Source organism: Ixodes scapularis, unplaced genomic scaffold (genome assembly GCF_016920785.2).
Source record: "Ixodes scapularis isolate PalLabHiFi unplaced genomic scaffold, ASM1692078v2 PGA_scaffold3__209_contigs__length_174095766, whole genome shotgun sequence".
Classification (NCBI taxonomy): Eukaryota; Metazoa; Arthropoda; class Arachnida; order Ixodida; family Ixodidae; genus Ixodes; species Ixodes scapularis.
The window spans coordinates 117,630,712-117,651,270 of record NW_024609868.1 but is presented as its reverse complement, the minus strand read 5'-3'; the positions used below and the strand labels follow the sequence as shown (position 1 = coordinate 117,651,270).

The window sequence follows — 20,559 nt, the reverse complement described above, 5'->3', positions numbered from 1 at the left end:
TTTTTATGTACCCGAACATGTTTTCCATTCATATCTACAGGATGTTTCACGAAAGGCGGGCAAATTGGATATACCGAAAACTACGTATCGCACAAAAAAAAAAGGCTTCTGTTGTTTTGGTCCTAGGCCAGGGGCCTATTTAGGTAAATTATAAAAGTTCTTGATAATTAACCATTTTTTAGACCACCTGAGACTGGGTGGAAGAAACACGACGACGTCTCAAGAGGTGTAGGAATAAGTGTCAATATCTCATGTTGTACCTTGTGCTGCTTGTGAACGCATTCATGTATGAATTCCTATGGTGTCTGTATGTCGCGTATGTGCGAAGCAGACTTGTGCCCGTTACTCCAAAAAGTAATTAATTACAATTGCAATTGCTTGGCCTAAAAAGTAGTGGATTACCGTTACAAATTACTCCCCGTAAAAAGTAACGGATTAATTACTTCGTTACTTTACTCAATTACTTTTAATTGAGACGTCGTCGTGTTTCTTCCACCCAGTCTCAGGTGGTCTAAAAAATGGTAAACTTACACCAGCTCGCCTGCGCCCTAACTGCTTTTTGATAATTAAGTTGTGAATTATTTTCACGTAATTCTTTTTTTTTTAATATTGAGTTTAAGGGCATTGTTTTATTTGGAAACTTGCTAAGCATCATTGAAAAACACTACATAAAAGCATCGGAGTGGGATAGAAGGCACGCGTTTCATTTTACAGCTTTCTAAAAAACAGAACAACTTCATCCTATTCTTAAGTTTCGGTTTTCAGTCTGAGTGCTTCTCGGCATCGACGGCACCACGCCCCGTGGAGAAATAGTGCAAACAACATCTGCTTCGCTGCCCTCGCGCAACGAAGCAGAGGCAGGTTGCACTATTTCTCCACGAAGCGCGGTGCCGTCGGGGCCAAGAAGCGCTCCGATTCCAAACCGAAACTTAAAAACCCTTCAAAGTTGTGCAGTTTTTCAGAAAGCAGTGAAATGCTGCACGTGCCTCCTATTCCACGTCATTTTTTTATTTGATGGTTTTGGATGATGCTCACTAAGTTTCCAATGAAACTACGCCCTTAAACCCAATATATTAAATAAATAATTGCGAGAAATTATTTAACAAATTATTTATCCCGAACTTCAATATATTTCCTAAATAGACCCCTGGCCAAGGACTAGAACGACGTACGCCATTTTTTTTTTGGTGAAATGCGTAGTTTTCGCAATATTGAATTTGTCTGCCTTTTGTGAAACACCCTGTATATACTATATACAGTGTTTCACGTGATAGTGACAAATATTCGTCCAATTGGTGTATTCCACGGAAAAAGATAATTTTCTCAGGACCGCACACTCGCAGTGGTGGACGTTAAAAATTCGGGCTACTTACTAATTAGTTCGCAAATTAATGGACAATGACTAATTGACTTTTTAATTAGTGCATATAGACTTATAGTTCCAATTAGAAACTTGCGGAGTATCCTCGAAAACGACAATAACAGTAATTTTCACATGTACTTTGAGCGCATGAAAAGCGTAGTAGTGCACCAAAGTTACCACTCGTGGAGCATGTACAAAGCTGGCGGTTGCGGTAAGGCGCCCGCGCGATTCTTAGCCTCTTATGAGATCCCCAGTCTTGTACCTGCTCCCCGAGTGGTAACTTGAGTGCACTACTGCGCTTCTCACGCGCTCAAAGTCTTTATAAAATTACTAATTTAGTAGTTCTGGATGGCGCTCAGCAAGATTCCTATTTGGAAACATATGCCTATTTTCACTATTTAAAAATAATTAGTCCTTTTAAATAATTAAAGAGTTAATTAGTAAGTATTACATATTTTCTCACGTCCGCCACCAGAAGTAATGCTGTCCCAAGAAAATTGTTCCTTTACCGTGAATCGACTAATTTTATGAATTTTTGTCACTCTTACGTGAAACACCCCATATATAGAGAGGCATTCTTTATTTCGGCAATTCTGACGACGGGACTGGAAAAAGCCGTCAGTTTGCAGCTTGAAAGGTTTCGAAGCCCCTGAAAGTTGGTCCAACCGTTACGACAACATACATGTATATATAAACCCATTTTACGCACACGGGCACATAAACCCATATATATTTAGTTTATAGATATGTACTATTTCAGCTGTGTAGGTCAAATAGAGCAGCGTGAATTCAAATATGGCAAAGTAATGATATAAAAGAGGAATGAAGATTAAACAAATCATCAATAATATATTAAAAAACTTTCATGTATCAGGGAAAACACTATAAAACATATCTGCAAAAATATTAAATAATTTACACCTTACCTGTGGCTTCGCTCCAATATATTGTATATGCTGCCTTTCCAACTTTGTAAATTGGCTGAACAGAACCATCAAAAGTGTAGTACGGTCGTAGAACTATTTCGTACAGTGTCCACGGCTTCAGATGCGAGACACGGTATTCATTGACTTGTGCCGTAAAAGTCTTCTTAAAGTTATGATGATCTGAAGTTCCAGAAAGTAGGTATCCAGCCAAATGCACGTTTTCGCTGTCATCGCTGTCGCTCGTAAGTTCAACTTCAGGCTTCGCTATTGAGGAATCTTCAAATGACCACGACATCAACAAGGTCAAATTGTTTTGGCTTTGCTTCGTCAAAACCAATTCTTTGGGGGGCAGATATCGTGTTGCCACTGAAAGCCACGAGCAAGAAAAGATACAATGTAACAACAGCGACTATGATCGGACAATTTTAACGAACTTCAGGAAAATCAAAACGAAAATGTTAACGACCAAGGAAACATTGGTGTTTTTATGTAGTCCTTGTACTAGTTAACCACTGAAGGCTGATACACATAGTTACACTTGAGAGTGATAGACTGTCTCACAACCACTCGTAATCTCTTTCGACGAGAGAAAAGATTGGCGCCACTTAGCGAGTAGCTCAGGGGCACTTACGAACCGTATACACACAGAGTCTTTCTTCGGGTCTCTCATTAATTCACTCTTGCGAAAAGTACGCATCATACAGTGGAAAAAGGTTACTAATTCACAAATTTAGAGGTACGAATTAAACTAAAAACATTCTAGATGGCATCGAAAACCACTAAATCAGCACACACATTTACAGCATACATGGCAGGTAAATAATATTAGTGTTTCAAATAGAAAAACAGAAACGCCCGATTTGGGTGCATTTTGCTGTTCCGGTCTCCAATCACAAGGCACCTCCTCGCCACAGTTCCGGCTCTCCCATGGCCAATGCGCGCAACTATTGTGCGCCGACACGCATTCTTCGCATGAAGGAGGTCACTCATTGCGTCTACTCCCTATCACAGTATTTTTGTGTTTGTTTGGACGCTGCTCTATAAATTTTTAAGAATGAGCCAACTTGTCTGAATTCACTCATTCGTGAAACCAAGAATTACAGCTTATTCTTGTATTATCATGAAAGATGCACATCGTTTTATCTTGCCGGCTCGCGATACGCTTATCATTATCTCCCACGAGGAATGCGAGGCGGTACTTGCGCGGTTTGACCACAAGTGTCAGGAACTTTGGCGCAAAGAAGCACTTCGATGGGACACCGAAACCCAGAAACGGGTAAAATTGAGGGCTTGATTTCATGCCAAACGTGTCACGACCGAGTGTGATTAAGACGCATTACACTCAAGACAAGGCACTATAAAACGTGAATATATCCACATCAATCAATGCATAAGTGTCCAAGGTATGTAGAAAGGATGCTTAGTCACAATAACTATTATATCACCATAATTGGGCACAATTAATCGCCAACAAGCTGGATTCCCCAAAGGGATAAGCGGGAAGGGAACCCAGGCATCATTCGAGCAGCTGCCCAACGTTCTTGCTCGGCGCCACAACGATGTTTTTTTTTTTTTTTTTTTTTCTTTACTGGCGCAACAAGGATCAGGTGAAAGAGGGCGCAAGCAGCTGGACTAAATCTGGACTAGGTATGGCTTTCTGCCGAGGGTCGCCTGCTCTTGCACGGGACTGTCCGCAGCGAGTGTTACATAGTCCAGCATACTTAAATCGCATACGACAATTGGCGGCAGGTCGAACTCAGTCCAGTATACTTTGGCAGGAGGCAACTATCGTTAGCGAGTGATATGTGTCTAGCCTGCTTAATCCTCAGACAAGCATACGCGGCGAATTATACTTAGTCCAGCATAATCCGCAGGTGGCTGTCGGCGGCGAGTCTTACTTAGTCCAGCATACTTCGACCGGAGGTAGCCCTCGACGCGCAGACCTTGCTCTCAAATGACGAAGCGTAGCTTAATTCCCTCGTGAACTCACATCATGGGGCGGATTATAACGGACCAAGGAATATCGCAGCGGGTGTCTGACGTCACACTTTCGAACAAAATTCTATGGGTAGCGCAAAGGGTGCGAAAAACCTCTTCGCTTGTGATTACTTAAATTACTAGCCAATGGGTTTCTCGCACTCTTACAGCACTAAGATTTCTATGCCCTCCACGCATTCATAAAAAGTAGAACTCACGAAGGACGCCTCATTAAAGCATCCTCCTGACACACTTTACTCCCGAATAAAATTAAAATTGTCTCGATCGTTTTGATGAACCCGGAGGACACAAGAGTGTGTCATTGTGCGCAGTGCATCTAAAACCACACAACGCTCTCTGTAACCAAACACAGCAAATCAAAACGCGCCCATAATGCCGATACAAAACATTATGTGCTCCCCGATTACACCAGAATGATAGAGAACTTTAATTGTATAGGAACGCCCTAAAACGCTCCGCGTGCTTTGTATTTTTGTGAAGTGCTACAATTTAGTGGTTTTCTATTATGACCAGAAGTAAATTTTTATTTACTCAAACGCTATTGGAAACATAACGTTTTACCGCGGCAGCACTTTTTGAGGCCTTAATTTCCATGCGTTTTTTGGCCTACCGGTGAACCCCCTGTCATTTCCCTCGGGTGCGCCGTAACCCACCGGTGGGTTACAGACTTAAACTGCCCTTTCGTGCCACCGACAGATGGCGCGAGCGGTCTTCCGGTTTTTGCAGTGCCAAACTCTCTGAAACTTGCCGAGCTATCTTAGGGATACTTCGCGTGACACATCGGTGGCCCACCTCACACCGTGCACCAAAAAACAAATGTCGACGAATGCTTTGATATTTTGTTTTGGAATATTGAAACATTAACACTCACTACAGAGCACACGGAAAAAGTACTCTCACAACTTACTCAAGGAAAAGGAAGGAAAAATTCAAATGAACCTCAACAACTGACAACTCGTTTTAAATAGTTTGTCTTCTCCTACGTCTGGAACTACTAGTGTACGAGTGAGTGTACAGTGTGAGTGTACTTTTGCAGTGTGCGCTGTAATGTGTGTTAATATGAGCAACAAACTCGCCCAAGCTGCTACGTTGATGCATTAATTTACTTTCTATGTCCCAATCATGGATCTTGGTACAGCGAACTCTTCAATACCGCGAATGTTCTACAGTCGTATATTTCAAGACATTTTACTGAAAGCTCTGTGAAAGCACTTCGCTGAATAAATAAAACTTGAAGTAGCTCAAATCGAAAAGTTTTCGCCACCAATACTCAACGTGTCATAACATCTTGAATGGTTGCGAGCGAGTTATTGATATTCAAGGCCGTCTACTTTGTGCTCAGTGTTAAATCACCCCGAAACAATAAACACATATGCTCGACGTTCTCCGTAGAATATTACGAATTTTTTCGCCATTACACTCGCCTTGTTTTGGTTTGTGCTTTTCCTGAGCGATGCATAGTAACCAATGCATCCACCGTCTTCGGATCTTCCGTACAGTTTCATCAGCTCTCTCGAGTCCGTGGACACGCATTTTACTGTATGTCGTCTCGGAATTGCATTGAGGTGCGCCGAAAAAGGAACGTGCCACGTCCTTTCAACATTAAAACAAATGGGAACTTTTTTGGGAAATTAAAATTGTAATAGGGCTTTTCAATTTATGAAAGAAACACCGTCTGGGCGTCTTGATATAACAATAAGGTAAATTGCTCCGGACGCCCACGACCCACGTCCTACTGGGTATTATTTGTTTTGCGTGGTGTGTCGTGGGTCGCCGGTGGGTCGCGGTAAGTCTACTCAACACAGAGGTTTGTCATGAATAATAAAATCGATTGCAAAATATAATTTTCTCTGGCTTTCATTTAAAAAAAAAAGATCGCTCCCGGACTACAGAAAAGTAATGAATATTTGACTCCGCGCAGCTGGCAGATACGGCGTGACCCACCGCTGACCCACGTCGGATTGAGCCGCTGAAGCGTACAGAACGTCAACATTTGTTCTAAAAGGAGCCCTTTGGCACACACCAATATGAGGACCACCTTATTTATGCGCCATGCGTATTTTCGCAGCAGAAATTTGGCCAGACCTGTGTGTCACAGAACATTTGTTTTGCCACATGTGCTTGTAATATTTAGAGAAAAAGTTACATGCTACCATTTTTCGAAGGTAGTGAGTAGAAAGGATCTCGCAAACAGGGTAGAAACCTTGTGTAGTTATACCTAGATCAGGAAGGGTCTAGGACTACTTGGTGGATGGTGCCAATGTGTTCTCCATAGTCATTGAGGTTATAAGCGGTCGTAACGCGATCGATCTCATTTAAACGCAAACGTTGTTACCAGTTTTCAGTTGTTTATCCATTGCTTTGTGTAAGCTTAGGGATGTTGGTTCACGCGGAGTAAAACTAAACCACCGGCACTTTTTGGGTGAGCTTTGTTGGTGAACATTGGCAACTCTATGGTTCAGATTCTGCGGAACATAAGCGTGAGTGGCGGGAAGGTGGTCACCGTAAAGTTAAGACAAGCCTAACGCGATACTTTTCTATCCGGGTCACTTGTTGAACGTTTTGTTTATTGGACCGAAGCATAACCCGTAAATGAAGCATATCAATGACCTTTAATGCCATTACAATTTGTCACTGTTCTTGCTCTATTGCTCTATCATAAGTCTACAAAATCGTACCATTTGTATTTCTGCCTTCGGTATAGTTATTTTCTACTAACTAGTCTTATTTCTGAACATAATAAGAGCAAGTACCTGAGGACATTTTTCTATGGCGAGCTCCGAGAATAAATTGAAAACACGAAAAAGAAAAAAAGGACACAGCCAACCATAATTGTAAAAACGCGTTCCCTAACACACAAAGCAGACAGACATTTTAACTTCAAGGGCACACCAAGAAATTGAAAATTGGATACTAAAAACAGAAAGGCATGAGGATACAATATGAGTATTATTGAAAACAAATAGTTCAAGGAAATGCTAATAAATCATTAAAATTATAAAATATAGGCAATCCTAACAGAAAGAGTGGAACCGGATCTATGAAGGTGAAAATATGTTAATTGTAAGGTTGTGTTCGTTCACTTACCACACATATCAGAATCTTCATCGTCGGCACGGAAAGACTGCGTTGTGTCGTTGGGACACTGTCGTTTTCCATCGCACAGGAAGATGTTTGAGATTTTGACATTTCCACCGCACTTAAAAGGCACATGGTCGCTGTACCATGTCGCATCTGAAAGATTTGAACAATGAAGTCGCTATAAGGAGTCCAATTCACTCTCAATTTCTGATTAGTGTACCCAAAGAAAACCGCATCAATTAGAAAAAAGTGATAAGAATACAAACAAAGTTCGTTCAACCGAATAATACTATTAATAATATTAAATATAATAATTAGTGGCGAATCAATTGCAACATGACATAGTTCTGCCGAAGTTAACAGGGGCTCTTGGAAGAGAACCAGGTTGGCCAAAAAAAAAGTTAGTTAAAACAAATAACCAAAGTAAATATGAAAGCCAGAAAAAGAGTAAAAGGTATGTTCACTTGCGTTCTGGCTCACAAAAACAAGAAATCACAAAAAAAAAAAGTAAAAGCAAACACAATATATTCTAAGTATATTTCTGTTTAAAATACAACCTTTTACAATATAGATGTTTCAGTGTTTTCTGCAAAAATTAATTGTCGAAATCGGCACACAGAACACAGAACTCGAAGTTGGGTCAAACAAAATAAAAGCTGCAGAAAAACAAGAAGTTACAACGAATATTTATTTTCCTGGTTTATATAGGGATGTCATAAATGATTTCTTGGTTTATTTTTAGAAGTTATGCGATTACAAGGACTAGTTAAGAAAGAATTAAGTACCCGCACTTCTTAAAATTCACGCATACGGGTTTGTAAAATACCGCATAAAGCTTGCTGGAATGAGGTAATATCAAACCTTCCACGGTTGCCGCAATGCCGGTCTACTACTTGAAGAAAACACAATTTTATTTGTAATTGTTCAACACTTCCAATAGAAAAAAATTCAGAATATGGGCCCTGAAACCATTGAAAATTACGCAGATTACTAAGGCGTTTCTGAAACATTCCTTTGTTTCTGGCAGGGGGTGTAACATTCTGTTTCACCTACCTGCCAGAAATCTCGAGCATTTGCCAAAAGCAGGTAGGAGACATGGAGCAAACTGCTGTAGGCTAATGAATAAAGAATGACCTAAGAAGACTAATGTATTGGTATTACAAAACAAGCGGAAAGCACCCCTTAACTATAAAAAAAGATTTGCGTGAGATGTAAACTTTACAGTAGTAAAAAAATGTTCAATGATACCTTTCAGCGCCTGAATAACGAAATTTAGTACACAGGCACAATGTATAATATGATGTCTGTCGGTAAAAAGGAATAGGTTAGAAAGCTGCTTATAGCTGAACGTGAAGGAAGATAAGAATTTCCTTAGAAACATTTAGGTTAATTAGCGTGCGAGAAAGCTAGTTTATAATCTTATGAGGGAGGCGAGGCGGTAGTTGCGCGCTTTGACCCCATATGTAGCAGGACCATTAACGCAAAATTGCGCTCCGATAAAAAAAACAAAAAAAAAAACAAACGTAACCTAAAAACGTGTCCAGATTTAGTGCTTTTCGGAACTCCTTAAAATTCCGCATATGCCTGGTATTACAGGTAAAGAGCGCTGACTCAGTTATTTTCAACGATGCCTAGAACGTTTCTAATTCAAATGATACCTTGAAATGTATCAATTAAAATATAATTACTCAAAGTTCACAAAGAATATAATTATACTTAGCGCTAAAACTTTTCGCAAAAACGTCCCTTTGGCAGAAACCAGTACGACGTTAATCGTTAATCTGTGCGACGCGTCCTTTTTGCAGGAGAGATTTGGTGTACGTTTTGAGCATCAAAACTTTGTAAGTACACAGTAAAAATGATAGGCCTCTGTTTTTTTGCAGAGCACTTGAAGAGTTTTAATATTAATCAACAAACAAAACCACGCCGAATGACTAAACTTAAACTACATTTTTACTTAAAAAAGGCAATGACGTCTATGCTAAAAAGAGAATAAAACGTTATCCCTAGTTGCTCATTGAAGGTTTAAAGTTTACTGTTTTGAATTTAAGTAATCTCAAAAGAGTCGACCAAAAATAGTGTGTGAACGTCGGCATAAGGACAGTACTACATAATATGTAGCACACAAAATGTAGGAATGAGAAAATTACTTTCCATCGAGGAATCAAGTTACGTGACAAATTACTTCACCGAAAACTCCACAAATGAAATTAAATTCCATTGAAAAATGCCAACGACTAAAAGTAATGACATTATATACAGATTAGTGAAGTCTAAAAGGAATCACAATGCCTTAAACTTAGATTTAAAAATTAAAAAAAATAATTTCGAAATTAATTTTAAATTTTTTCAAGCAGACGACTGTTTTGACCAATTTTTTTCGCAGCTTATATAGACACCAGCGCTCAGATATTCTTCTTGCACCGCAAAAGCCACACACAATAAAAAAAACCTGGCCGTGAAAGAACTTTGGAGTGTCGTCGGTTTGTCCATATTTTGTGCCACAAGAGGTTATGTCAACCACGCCCTTCAAAGAGTCTTCTTGAAAAACCTGTAAGGGTTTCTTTTAAACTTCTTTTTTGTTGCAAAAGTGTTCCTCGTCACCCAGATGCCCTTCTAGTGCGCCAGGGGGCGATAGTGCTTGAGGCGAAACCGTTATTCACGAGCTAAAACAGTTCTTGGGGCCTTAAAGTGTCTTTCCAGCACGGATTTTTCTTTTTTTTTTGTGCAGTGCATGCGCCTTGAAGTGAGCATCTAAAAGGTTTCTACATTTTAAATACGCGTTCTTTCCCATTGTGAACGGTAGCTTTGCTGGCGCAGGAGGCGGAATTGTTTGCCATGATTAACGGCTTTAGGATACTACCCTATTGGAAAAACCAGCATGAAAGTCAACCTGGCCAAGCTGGTAACTAAGCTGGTCAATCTGGTCAATGTGCTAGTCAAACAGGGTTAACTAGCAACCAATCTGGTTTAAGCTGGGCAAGCTAGAATTTAAGCTGGTCAGTCAGGTTTAAGTAAAAACCAGCATCGTCTGACTAGAATCCGGTTTTAGATTCAATCTGGTGTAGTTTGGAGCCAGTCTGGTCCTATCTGGTCAAACTGGTTTTGCAAGGAGCCAATGTGGTCCAGTTGGTGAATCTGGTCAAACTAATAATCGTGGTGGTCAAGCTAGTCATGCTGGGAGCGCGCACGCCAAGGTCGGCTAGAAATAGCCGAACTGGCATTGCTAGGAGCGCGCGCGCCAAGGTCGGCTTAGGCTGGAACGAGGCCACGTCCTGTTCTTTGTCCTCTCGTTTTTGGTAGACGGCCAAGCGCGTCAGGCGCGCTGTAAGCTACCTTTGTGTGCGAGAAACGAGAGAGAGAGGGAGTGAATAGGAACGGAGAATTTGAGACGCGTTTGGCTATCTTGGGCAGATTTTCGAAGGGACGGCTGTGTGCGCGTTGTTTGGAGACTTCTTGAACGACGGTGCAAGCGAAGCGGGTTTTGGGGAGACAACGAGCAGCAGTCCGTTCAGTGCGGGAAGATGTTGGACGTCCTTGCTGAGGCGTGGCTTTGTGTCTTCGAACGTGTGTGCGCTCGTGAATGACTGTGGTGCCGAGGAGTATCGCCAATGCCATCCAAGCCGTATGGATTTCCTCTCCTCTGCCGACCACGCAAGTTGCGGCTTCGCTCCCATCACTGGCGGGACCCAGGTTCGCTTCTCTCATCTGTGTAGTATTTTCTTTTGCTATTGCCTGTTTTTGGCGTGTGTCTAGTATTTTTCGTGTTGAAAGATAAGCAATCTGGTTTTATTAACATTCTTGGCTTTGCTCCGAGAACCGCTCTGTGCGTCGGTTAGTACTGTGTCAGCGCGGAGGATATGTAGCATCTGAGTTCATATGAGGCGGCCGCAAGTACGAAAATAATAAATGGGATGCCGCGCTGGCTTTTCTGAAGAGCTTCGCTTGTTTCTCCTGTGTATTAATTTAAACAGGTTAAACTGGTTGGGATGTCCACCTCTATGATCAGTTTAACCAGCTTTACCAGCATGCCAAACTGGGCATGCTGAAGCAATAACCCAGCTTGAAGCTTGGACCAAATCAATTAGCATGACCAGCATGCCAAACTGGACATGCTGGGAAATAACCCAGCTTGAAGATGGGACCAGATCAACAAGCAGAACCAGTATAACCAGATCAACCAGCATGACCAACATGCCAAGCTGGGCATGCTGGGGCAATAACCCAGCTTGAAGCTGGGACCAGCTTAAGCTGTTTTTTTTTCAATAGGGTATAGTCGCATGACGATTAATGTTGATGTAATAATGCTAATTTTAACATATAATGAAAAATTAGCATTGACCACAATACTGCTGAAGACATGTTGGTTGGTTGCTTAAAGTTAATAATAAACATGGTAGCACCGGGGTGACTAAAATTACGTTCATTTAGGGCACTAGCACATTCAAAACCGGAGTACGCTGCGGCTTTCTCTGCGGCTACCGATTAATCGAATAGTTAGTTAAAGGACGGCGAATAATAAAGCTATGTTTTAGTTGGCTATTCATTATTGACAAGCGCCAGAGAGAACTGTGAGTGACTGAAGATAAACTGTAAAGGAATATTTCACACTACACTGGTATAAGGTGGCAGAGTGGGAACTGGTAGAGATGTGGCCTTTGAAACCCTCAATCTAAATCCAGGCTATCGCTTCTGTCTGTTTCAGAACCCTGTGGCCAGGCCCGTGCGTGGAATCCCATCAAGTTCTTGCCCGCTTCATAGCTTGCAGTGATCGATCCTGGCACTCATTGTAACTCCAACAGCGTATCGTGTCAAATAGATCCTTTATTCAGATAAATGAGCGCTGATATAGATCTTGGAGGGGGGCGTAGTCCCCGGACTGCTAAGTGCGTGTGCGTGACTGTGCACTACTTCATACCTTCTTTTTTTTTTCTGGTTTAATTATCTCGTGATTAGAACTCTGGCATCGGGTATCCTTTTGGCGGTTGACGGGTTGGGTCACGTCTGCATAGTTGTGGTTTTGGTCTCTCCGATGGTTCTGGGGGGTCTATGGTTGCCCTGGAAGGTTGTTGTGGCGCCGGTCTGAGGTGCTCTCTTGTCCGCTGCAACTATTGTCCTTCCTCAGTTTCCAGGATGTACGCTCGCGGGGTGCTTGCCGTCTGTGCGACCTTGACGGAAGACCACGTCCTGGTGGGCACGTTGTACGCCGTGACGGGAGAGCCAAGATGAAGCTCTTGAACTAATTGTGTCCCTCTGTTGTAGAACGAACGTTGCTTCCGTCTGATGTTTTGAAGACGCTGGCGTACCTCCTTGAGTGGCACGATCCGGGGCTCTAGGTGGTGGCTGGCACAGGGAGCAGCGTTCTGGTGTGCGCCCATTAGTCGCTGTACAGGAGATTTCAGAGAGGTGTCACGAGGAGAGTTCCTCCACTCAAGCAATGCGGCACAGAACCTTGTGATGCCGTAGCGATATCTTCTTAGGAGCTTTTTAGGTTCTTGTACAGCGAGCACGGCCATTCCATTGGAGCGAGGATGGTGCGGACTAGAATGGACGTGCTGCATGCCCATCTTACCGACAAAGTCCTTGAACTTGTGACTGCTGAATGGTGTCCCGTTGTCGGTGCATAGTTGCATCGGGAAGCCATGTGTTGCAAAGATGTCGGCCAAGGCTGCTATCATTTTGTCGACTGATGGCGTCTGTACCGCTCTGATTTCGAAAAAGAACAGATAAAAGTCAACAACACTCAAGTAGTCGGTGCCTTCGTGATGGCAAAAGTCGGCTCCGACAAATTCGCAAAGTAGAGATGGGACATCGTAATTAAGCAGTGACAGCTTGTGGGGATTCGTCTGGTCTCCCTTCCCCGATGGCTGTGATAACGGCCGCGGGTCGGAACGCTCGGCCTTCTTCGCCGTGAGCTCCGACCTGTTCGTGAGGCGGAGGGCCGCCTGGCTTGGGGGGCTCTCCTCTCACTCTCTCCCGGGGGACCTCTTTCCGTCCCCCCGCTCGGATGCGAGTCACTGCCGACAGGCGAGGAGGTTTCGTCTCTTGTTTTCCCGCTTTCGGGAAAGGGACTTGTCCGGGTGACCGCGAAAGAGATAGGACGTGTGTCGGCGACTTCTCCGATGCTTCCCCGGTCTTGGCTCTCCGGAACCCCGCGTCTGGCCAGGTAAGGACCTTTTCTTACCTTGCTGGCGCGGGTGGCATTTTGGATGGTGACATAGTAGTTCATTTTAAGAGTGTTCTAATAAATGCTCTTGGACTCTGTCCTTACTCTGGTACGTGTGTCTTCTCTTACGCTATATTCGAGAGAGTGATACAAGGTAGTCGATCATTGGCACCGACGGAGGTAATTCATCGAACCGACCCGCGGTAATGTAACCCTAAACGTCGTCTATATTACCGCGGAGATGTGGGGACCGCGGGCTACTAGGTTTGATGTCTCCTCTGAGATATCGCCGCTGTTGAGACAACCCTTTGGTTACTCTATCGGTACCTGTGTTGCTAGCTAGCAAAGATCCCACATAAAATGGCTCCCAACGTGGGGCCACGGCTTCCTTTATCGTGGTCGTGGCTCCAGGCCTCCGTCCTTTTGTCCGGCCTATTTGCCGACCATCCTTGCCTTTGATCGCCCCGTACCACAAGCGTCCTGATCTCGCCACTTATGGCTGAGCGATTAATGCCGAGTCGGCAACCCGCAGTGCCACTCCTTTGAGCGAGCGCAGTTTGATTCGTACGCGCGTTCCTGTTTTGAATTAGCGTGCGTCAAGCAATATTCGTTGTTGCGGGAGACCCTTTGTTCTCCATGCTTGAGGCGAACCTTTCACCTGTGTGTATTTGGGTTCCTTGTGCGCCACCAACAACTTGTCCTGGGAAATGTATATAGATGTTTCGGTGACGCTTGTTTTTGAGAACCGGGTGGACTTTTATGTTCGGCGGGGAGCGAGGCTTGGCAGAAAAGAGTGGCGAAGGATCAGCAGTGCAATCTGGGAATGTAAATATTCGCGTTTTCTTTGACTCTGAGTAGTCGCGGACACTCATTTAGAGTCGGACGGTACGTCTGCCAATAACGTCGATAAGTAGCTGGTACTGCTACTGACGGGCTCCGGGAGCCGGGCCGCGTAACCGTCGGCGTCGAAAAGCAGTTTGCACAATGTTGACGCGCGCGCTGTATTCACTGCCGGTATTGCAGTGGGCGCGGAGGGTTTTCTTCGGGAAAGATTTGTATCTGCTTGACGCCAACGTACTCCTGCAGCCTGTTGTTGTTTTCCAAGAACGACACTAGTTTTGCGTTCATGGTGGTGGCGCTACGCGGTCTGAGGCGCACTGTGACAGTATCTGGGTGGACAAGTGACTCTAAGACTTTCGGAGGTTATGTTGCTCTGAAACCCAGGCACCATGTAGCCAGAGCGCCCTTTGGCGATATCTGTCAGACTCGCGTGATCCAGGTGGAAGAGCGACTGTAAGGCTCTTAGCAGTTACGTTGCTCTGAAACCTGGCCTTGCCTCAAAAGAAGGGTCCACACCGTTGTGAGCCCTTGATCAAGCCGTATCGAGTGCAAGACATGTTCTTCTAGCCTCGGTAAGCCAGCTAGCTCAAATAGTTGGCGAAACTAGCAGGTTTGAGCGTGTGAGCTGTGGCCCCTTTTGTCTTCCTCCCTGGGGAGCAAGATGGCGGCTATATTAATTGCGCGGGGACTTGCATCTTCCCCGCTCGCAGACGCGCATGCATGGCGGTTTGTTTCTATCCGCCCCTTCGAAGTCCCCGTATCCGTTTATCTCGACTTCCGAAGACAGGTCAGCTGCAGACTGTTATCTGTTTTTGGCCACTTATAGTCAACGGACTTTTCCGGTAACTATAAAACCGAGTATTGTAGGCAGCCTCTGTGTTAGCTGCCTGCGCAAAGGATTGAGAACTCGGCGTTTTTCCTAGAAGCTCTCTCCCCGGTGCCCACATTAAGCGAACTCAATTAGCTTGCTTGGTATGTGGACGCGTTTCGAACGGAGGGGCCCCCTTTTTTATGGCTTTTTCTTCCGGTGTCGAATCGGGTCACTCTGGCATGTGCCTGTCACCGTTGACAAACTGGCCACATTTTTTTGTGGTTTTTGTTTGTCGTTTGCTCTTGCCCGTTTCTGCCGCCTTTGCGGCCCGAGGCAGGCGAGCGCCGGATGCGCGCGCCCCCTCGTTTGGACGTTGCGGCGCCCTTTCTTCCCTATCGGGAGGTTTACGGCCGGCTCTGGGCGTGTTGGCTGCTGGCGCATTTCGACTTCGCAGGTCTGCTCCGAGGTCATCCACCCCCCTTCACCAGCCCACTGTGGCCGAGATGGCGCCGAACCCCCCGGGCGGCGTGTCTGAGACTTCCCCAGCTGGTCTCCGCTGGTGGGCGGCGGTCGTTTGTCTTTTTGGTGCTTCCGCCTTCACGACCGCATGACTGCCCCCCACTGCAGGCCAGCTCGTACCGCGACACCTGGGTCCAGCGGCGTCAGCACGGTGCCTGTGATGCTCTGCGGTGCTGTGGCGGCGACTGTGAAGTGCTTGGAACTTGAACTTTCCGGGTCTTCGGTCCTGCGGGCCAGCTGTTGACGGCGGACACCGTGAAGACGCGCGCTGGGTGTCGCGTGTATAAGTTTGGGGTGCGCAGAGAGATATATTATTTTCTGAGAGCAGGTGCGCCTCCTTTATTCTTTATTGAGACCCACCTACCGTTTTAAGGGGGGGGGGGATGTGGGGATTTGTCTGGTCTCCCTTCCCCGATGGCTGTGATAACGGCCGCGGGTCGGAACGCTCGGCCTTCTTCGCCGTGAGCTCCGACCTGTCCGTGAGGCGGAGGGCCGCCTGGCTTGGGGGGCTCTCCTCTCACTCTCTCCCTGGGGGCCCTCTTTCCGTCCCCCCGCTCGGATGCGAATCACTGCCGACAGGCGAGGAGGTTTCGCCTCTTGTTTTCCGGCTTTCGGGAAAGGGACTCGTCCGGGTGACCGCGAAAGGGATAGGACGTGTGTCGGAGACTTCTCCGACGCATCCCCGGTCTTGGCTCTCCGGAACCCCGCGTCTGGCAGGTAAGGACCTTTTCTTACCTTGCCGGCGCGGGGGGCATTTTGGATGGGGACATTGCAGTTCATTTTAGGAGTGTTCTAATAAATGCTCTTGGGCTCTGTCCTTACTCTGGTACGTGCGTCTTCTCTTCCGCTATATTCGAGAGAGTGAGACAAGGTAGTCGATCATTGGCACCGACGGAGGTAATTCATCGAACCGACCCGCGGTAATGTAGCCCTAAACGCCGTCTATATTACCGCGGAGATGCGGGGACCGCGGGCTACTAGGTTTGACGGCTCCTTTGAGATCGCCGCCGCTGTTGAGAGAACCCTTTCGTTACTCTATCGGTACCTGTGTTAGTTGGTAGCTAGCAAAATCCCACAAGCTTTGCACTTTTAAGCCTATACTTTTGACAAGTTTGACAGCGTCCAGCTACTTCCTCGATGCCGCTGCTTATACTCGGCCAAAAGACTACGTTCGAGCACGTGCCTTCATCATTTCTGCTCCCGTGCGCGCGGCATGAAGACAGCAGAGTAGGTCGCCACGCAGGCTGGCAGGAATGATGAGGCGGTTGCTCCGAAACACGAGGCCATCTTGCGCGTGCAGCTCATCGCGGATGCTCCAGTAGCTGCGAAGCTCTGGATCGACGTCTGTCTTATTGTCAGGCCACTGCGAGCTTGTATACTGGCGAGGTTGGACCACGACTAGATCTTGGTGTGTTTCTTGCCGGACTTGACCCAGGGGCTTGTCAGAAACTTAAAGAGACGTGATGGCGTTAACACGGAAATCCGCACACTGCTCCTCAAGCTTGGCTGTATTCGGAAAGCGCGATAATACATCTGCAACGAGGAGCTGCTTTCCGGGTGTGTATTTGACGGTTATGGGGTATTTCTGCGGGTTCAGGCGCACGCGCTGCAGACGGAGAGGGCATTGGCACAAGGTTTTTTTTTTTTTTTAAATCATCTCATGAGGTTTGTGATCCGATTCTACAATGACCTCTGGTTGTCCAAAAACATAGTCCTGGATTTTTTTTCACGGCCATGTACAATTGCGAGCATCTCCTTCTCTATCTGTGCGTATCTCTGCTGGGCGTTTGTTACGATCGTGACGAATACGCCACGGGGTGCCCGTCTTGCAGTATCACTGCGCCAACCCCAGCTTGGCTGACGTCGACCGATAGGGTGATCGGTTTGCCCTTCGTGTAGTAGGCCAGTACCGGAGCTTTGGCGAGGGCTTCGCGTAGTACTTCGAAATTTGCCTGATGCCCGTCTTCCCAAACCCATGCGACATCCTTTTTCAAAAGCTCTCGAAATGGAGCTGTTAGTGACGACATGTTCGGTATGAAGCGAGAGACAAAATTCGCTATACCTAGGAAGGTCTGTAGCTCCTTCCGGTTGTGCGGTGCTTGCACTTGGAGAATGTCTTCCAGCCTCCCTGGATCAAGGCTCAGGCCGTCCCGTGTCAGAACATGTCCGAGATACTTGACAGCTGTCTGAAAAAACGGCACTTCTTGCTGTTCAGCTTGAGGTTGTGCTCTTGACATCGTTGTATTACCTTTACTAGATTTTCGTCGTATTCGTCTTTAGGCCGCGGCCCTAGACGAGGATATCATCCATGACTACTGCGACGCCTTCAAGACCATCTAGTGCTTTGTGTATTGCACGTTAAAATATTTCGGGTGCTGTGGAAATACCGAATGGCATGTGTAGGAATTGCTAACGACCGTACGGAGTACTCCTGGTGCAGATTTTGGAGCTTTCCTCGCCCAATTTTAACTGCCAGAAACCCGAAGCGGCATCCGAGGTCAAAAAATACTGTGATTCACTGAGTGAGGGAGCGGTGTCTTCTAGCGTAGGCATCGGGTAATGTTCCCTTAGCAGCGCTTTATTCAGTTCCGAAGGATCGAGACATACGCGTACCTTGTCGTTCTTAGTGACCACGACCATCTAGCTGGACCATTCCGTGTGCTCTGTCAGTTTGGCGATCACTCCTGCTGCTTTCATACGGTCGAGTTCTGCCTTTACTTTCTCCTGGACTGCAAATGGAACGCCGCGTGCTGGCTTGGCCACCCCTTGAGAACCTGGCTTGAGCATCAGGTGGTAGACGAACCCTTTGAGCTCGCCTAAGCCAGTGAAAACGTCTTCGTAAGGGACGGCCGTGGCGTAGAGGTCTTGTTGCTCCACTGAAGCTATCCGACGAAGCAAACCCATTTTTTCTGCAAATGCGCCGCTCAAAGTTACAGGTACGTTGTCTTCTACTGCAAAGAATTCTACATCGAACGTTCCGCCGGGACCGGCCATGCGTAGTTGAATACGTCGTGTTGCTTCCTCCTGAGAGCCAAAGAAAGTGTTCAAAACAACGGCACAGCTTTTTGGTATATTCTTTTGTTATCTCTTGCAGCTAAGCGCTTGATATAACTGAGCAATTCGCGCCCGTATCGAGCTTGCAAACAACGGGCATTCCCTCGACTTTCACGATTGCTGTCCAGCTCTCGTCTTTTCTGCTGCGTTGTGATAACGCTTCTAACCAGAAATCGTACGTCCGGGCTTCAAGTTACGCATTTTTTTTCTTGCTCGCGGGAAGCTTCGTGGTCTTCGTTTTGCATGTTGTCGCGAAATGATCGCGTGTGCCGTATTTCTTGCATATCCGTCCTTTAGCGGGGCATGCTTCGCTGCTGTGACGCTCCCTTGCGCATTTACTACAGCGACGACTTTCAACCTGAGAAAGTGCGTTGATTTCCGCGTGACTTTTCGTACGAGAGTGGATTTCGTTACTTTGTTCTTTACCGTGTTCGCGAGCGCGGCACATCTCAGAAGTTTTATCGAGGGATGTATTCTCGGAAAGAAGTTTTTCTTGAAGTTTTTTGTCTCTGAGCCCGAGAATAATTCTGCTTCTTAGCATGCGTTCTTCCAACGTGCCAAACTCACAGCTTTTAGCGAGTACATGCAGCTCTGTTAACCAGTAGTTAAAACTTTCACCGTCTTTCTGGTCACGTTTTGAGAAACGGAACTCGTGATAGGCTAGATTTAGCGCTCGCTTGTAGAAAGCTCCAAACTTTGCTTTAAGTACGTCGACGTCGCATTTTTCTTCGTTAGCTTCAAACACTACGGTGCTACACGTTCTACGTGCGTCTTCTCCAATGCTTGCAAGAAACGTGGCTGCCTCTACCTCTTTCGGCTGCTGGTCCAAGTATAGTTGCAGTTGCAAATAGTTTGAACTCTTGCCTCCACGTCTTCCACGTCTTTCAACTCTGCCAGACGTCTCCTGTTGTATCCAGGAATTTCGGCGGAGGCAGTAGCGTGGTGACGGGGGTGGCTGGCAGTTGGCGACGTTGTTGGTCTTCGAGCGCTATGTCTCTGGTCCGATGACTGCTCCGCCCAGGCTAGCGTGCTACCCGGTAGTTTTTACGTTTTTTTTTTTTTTGGTGTCGGTTTTGTGCATTGGCCGTGAACCGCCCACTTCTGGCACCATGTAACTCCGACAGCGTCTAATGTCAAATAGATTCTTTATTCAAGGAAATGAGCGCTGTTAGAGATCTCGGAGGCGGGCTTAGTCCCCCGACATATAAGTGCTTGTGCGTCACTGTGCACTACGTCACATTCATTTTTGTTTAAATTTTTCTTCAGTCGGATATTCCTAACACCATGTATTGAGGTACACTTTGAATTGCCGTACTTTTATATTTATCTGCATGTAATATTGGCTTAAGATTTTTCACAGTGAATGTGGCTTTTCTGCTGCAGCTTTCTTTTCAGATGTATATAGTGTACGACTGAACACAATAAATACATCTGAAAAGAAAGCTGCATGTTCTTTAAAATAGCTGCCGAAAATAGTGCAGCCGGCGCTTAAAATCGGATCCTGAAAACGAAATACCCAGAGCATTATATTGGGAACAAATGTTGGATAAGCCAATGATTAAACTTGGATGCCAATATTGTTTGTAAGACTCACAACCAAAAGTGGTTCAATGATGACTAAGGTGCTTGTGAAATTGTGGCCAAACGTTGGCTTAAATGTTGGTTAAAAGGCGGTCCTACGATGGCATGAATCCGGTTCAATATTGGTTTAAATATTGGTCACATCGTGGTCCAACAGTGGCACAAGTGAATAATCTAACATTGGATCGCGTAGCGCTTTCAAGAAAACCAGTTTTAGGCC

At 45.6% G+C, this 20,559-nt stretch overlaps 1 protein-coding gene across 1 annotated transcript in view; it reads right to left on the bottom strand.

Annotated features, from left to right (window-relative positions):
• Positions 1-20,559, bottom strand: part of LOC8040272 — a 112,201-nt gene that overhangs the window by 75,268 nt on the left and 16,374 nt on the right. Inside the window, exons 2-3 of the mRNA XM_040207081.1 lie at positions 7,375-7,521; positions 2,290-2,655 (exon numbers count right to left, since the gene is read on the bottom strand). Of these exons, the coding sequence (XP_040063015.1) occupies positions 2,290-2,655; positions 7,375-7,521 (513 nt within the window). The remainder of the gene's footprint in view (positions 1-2,289; positions 2,656-7,374; positions 7,522-20,559) is intronic.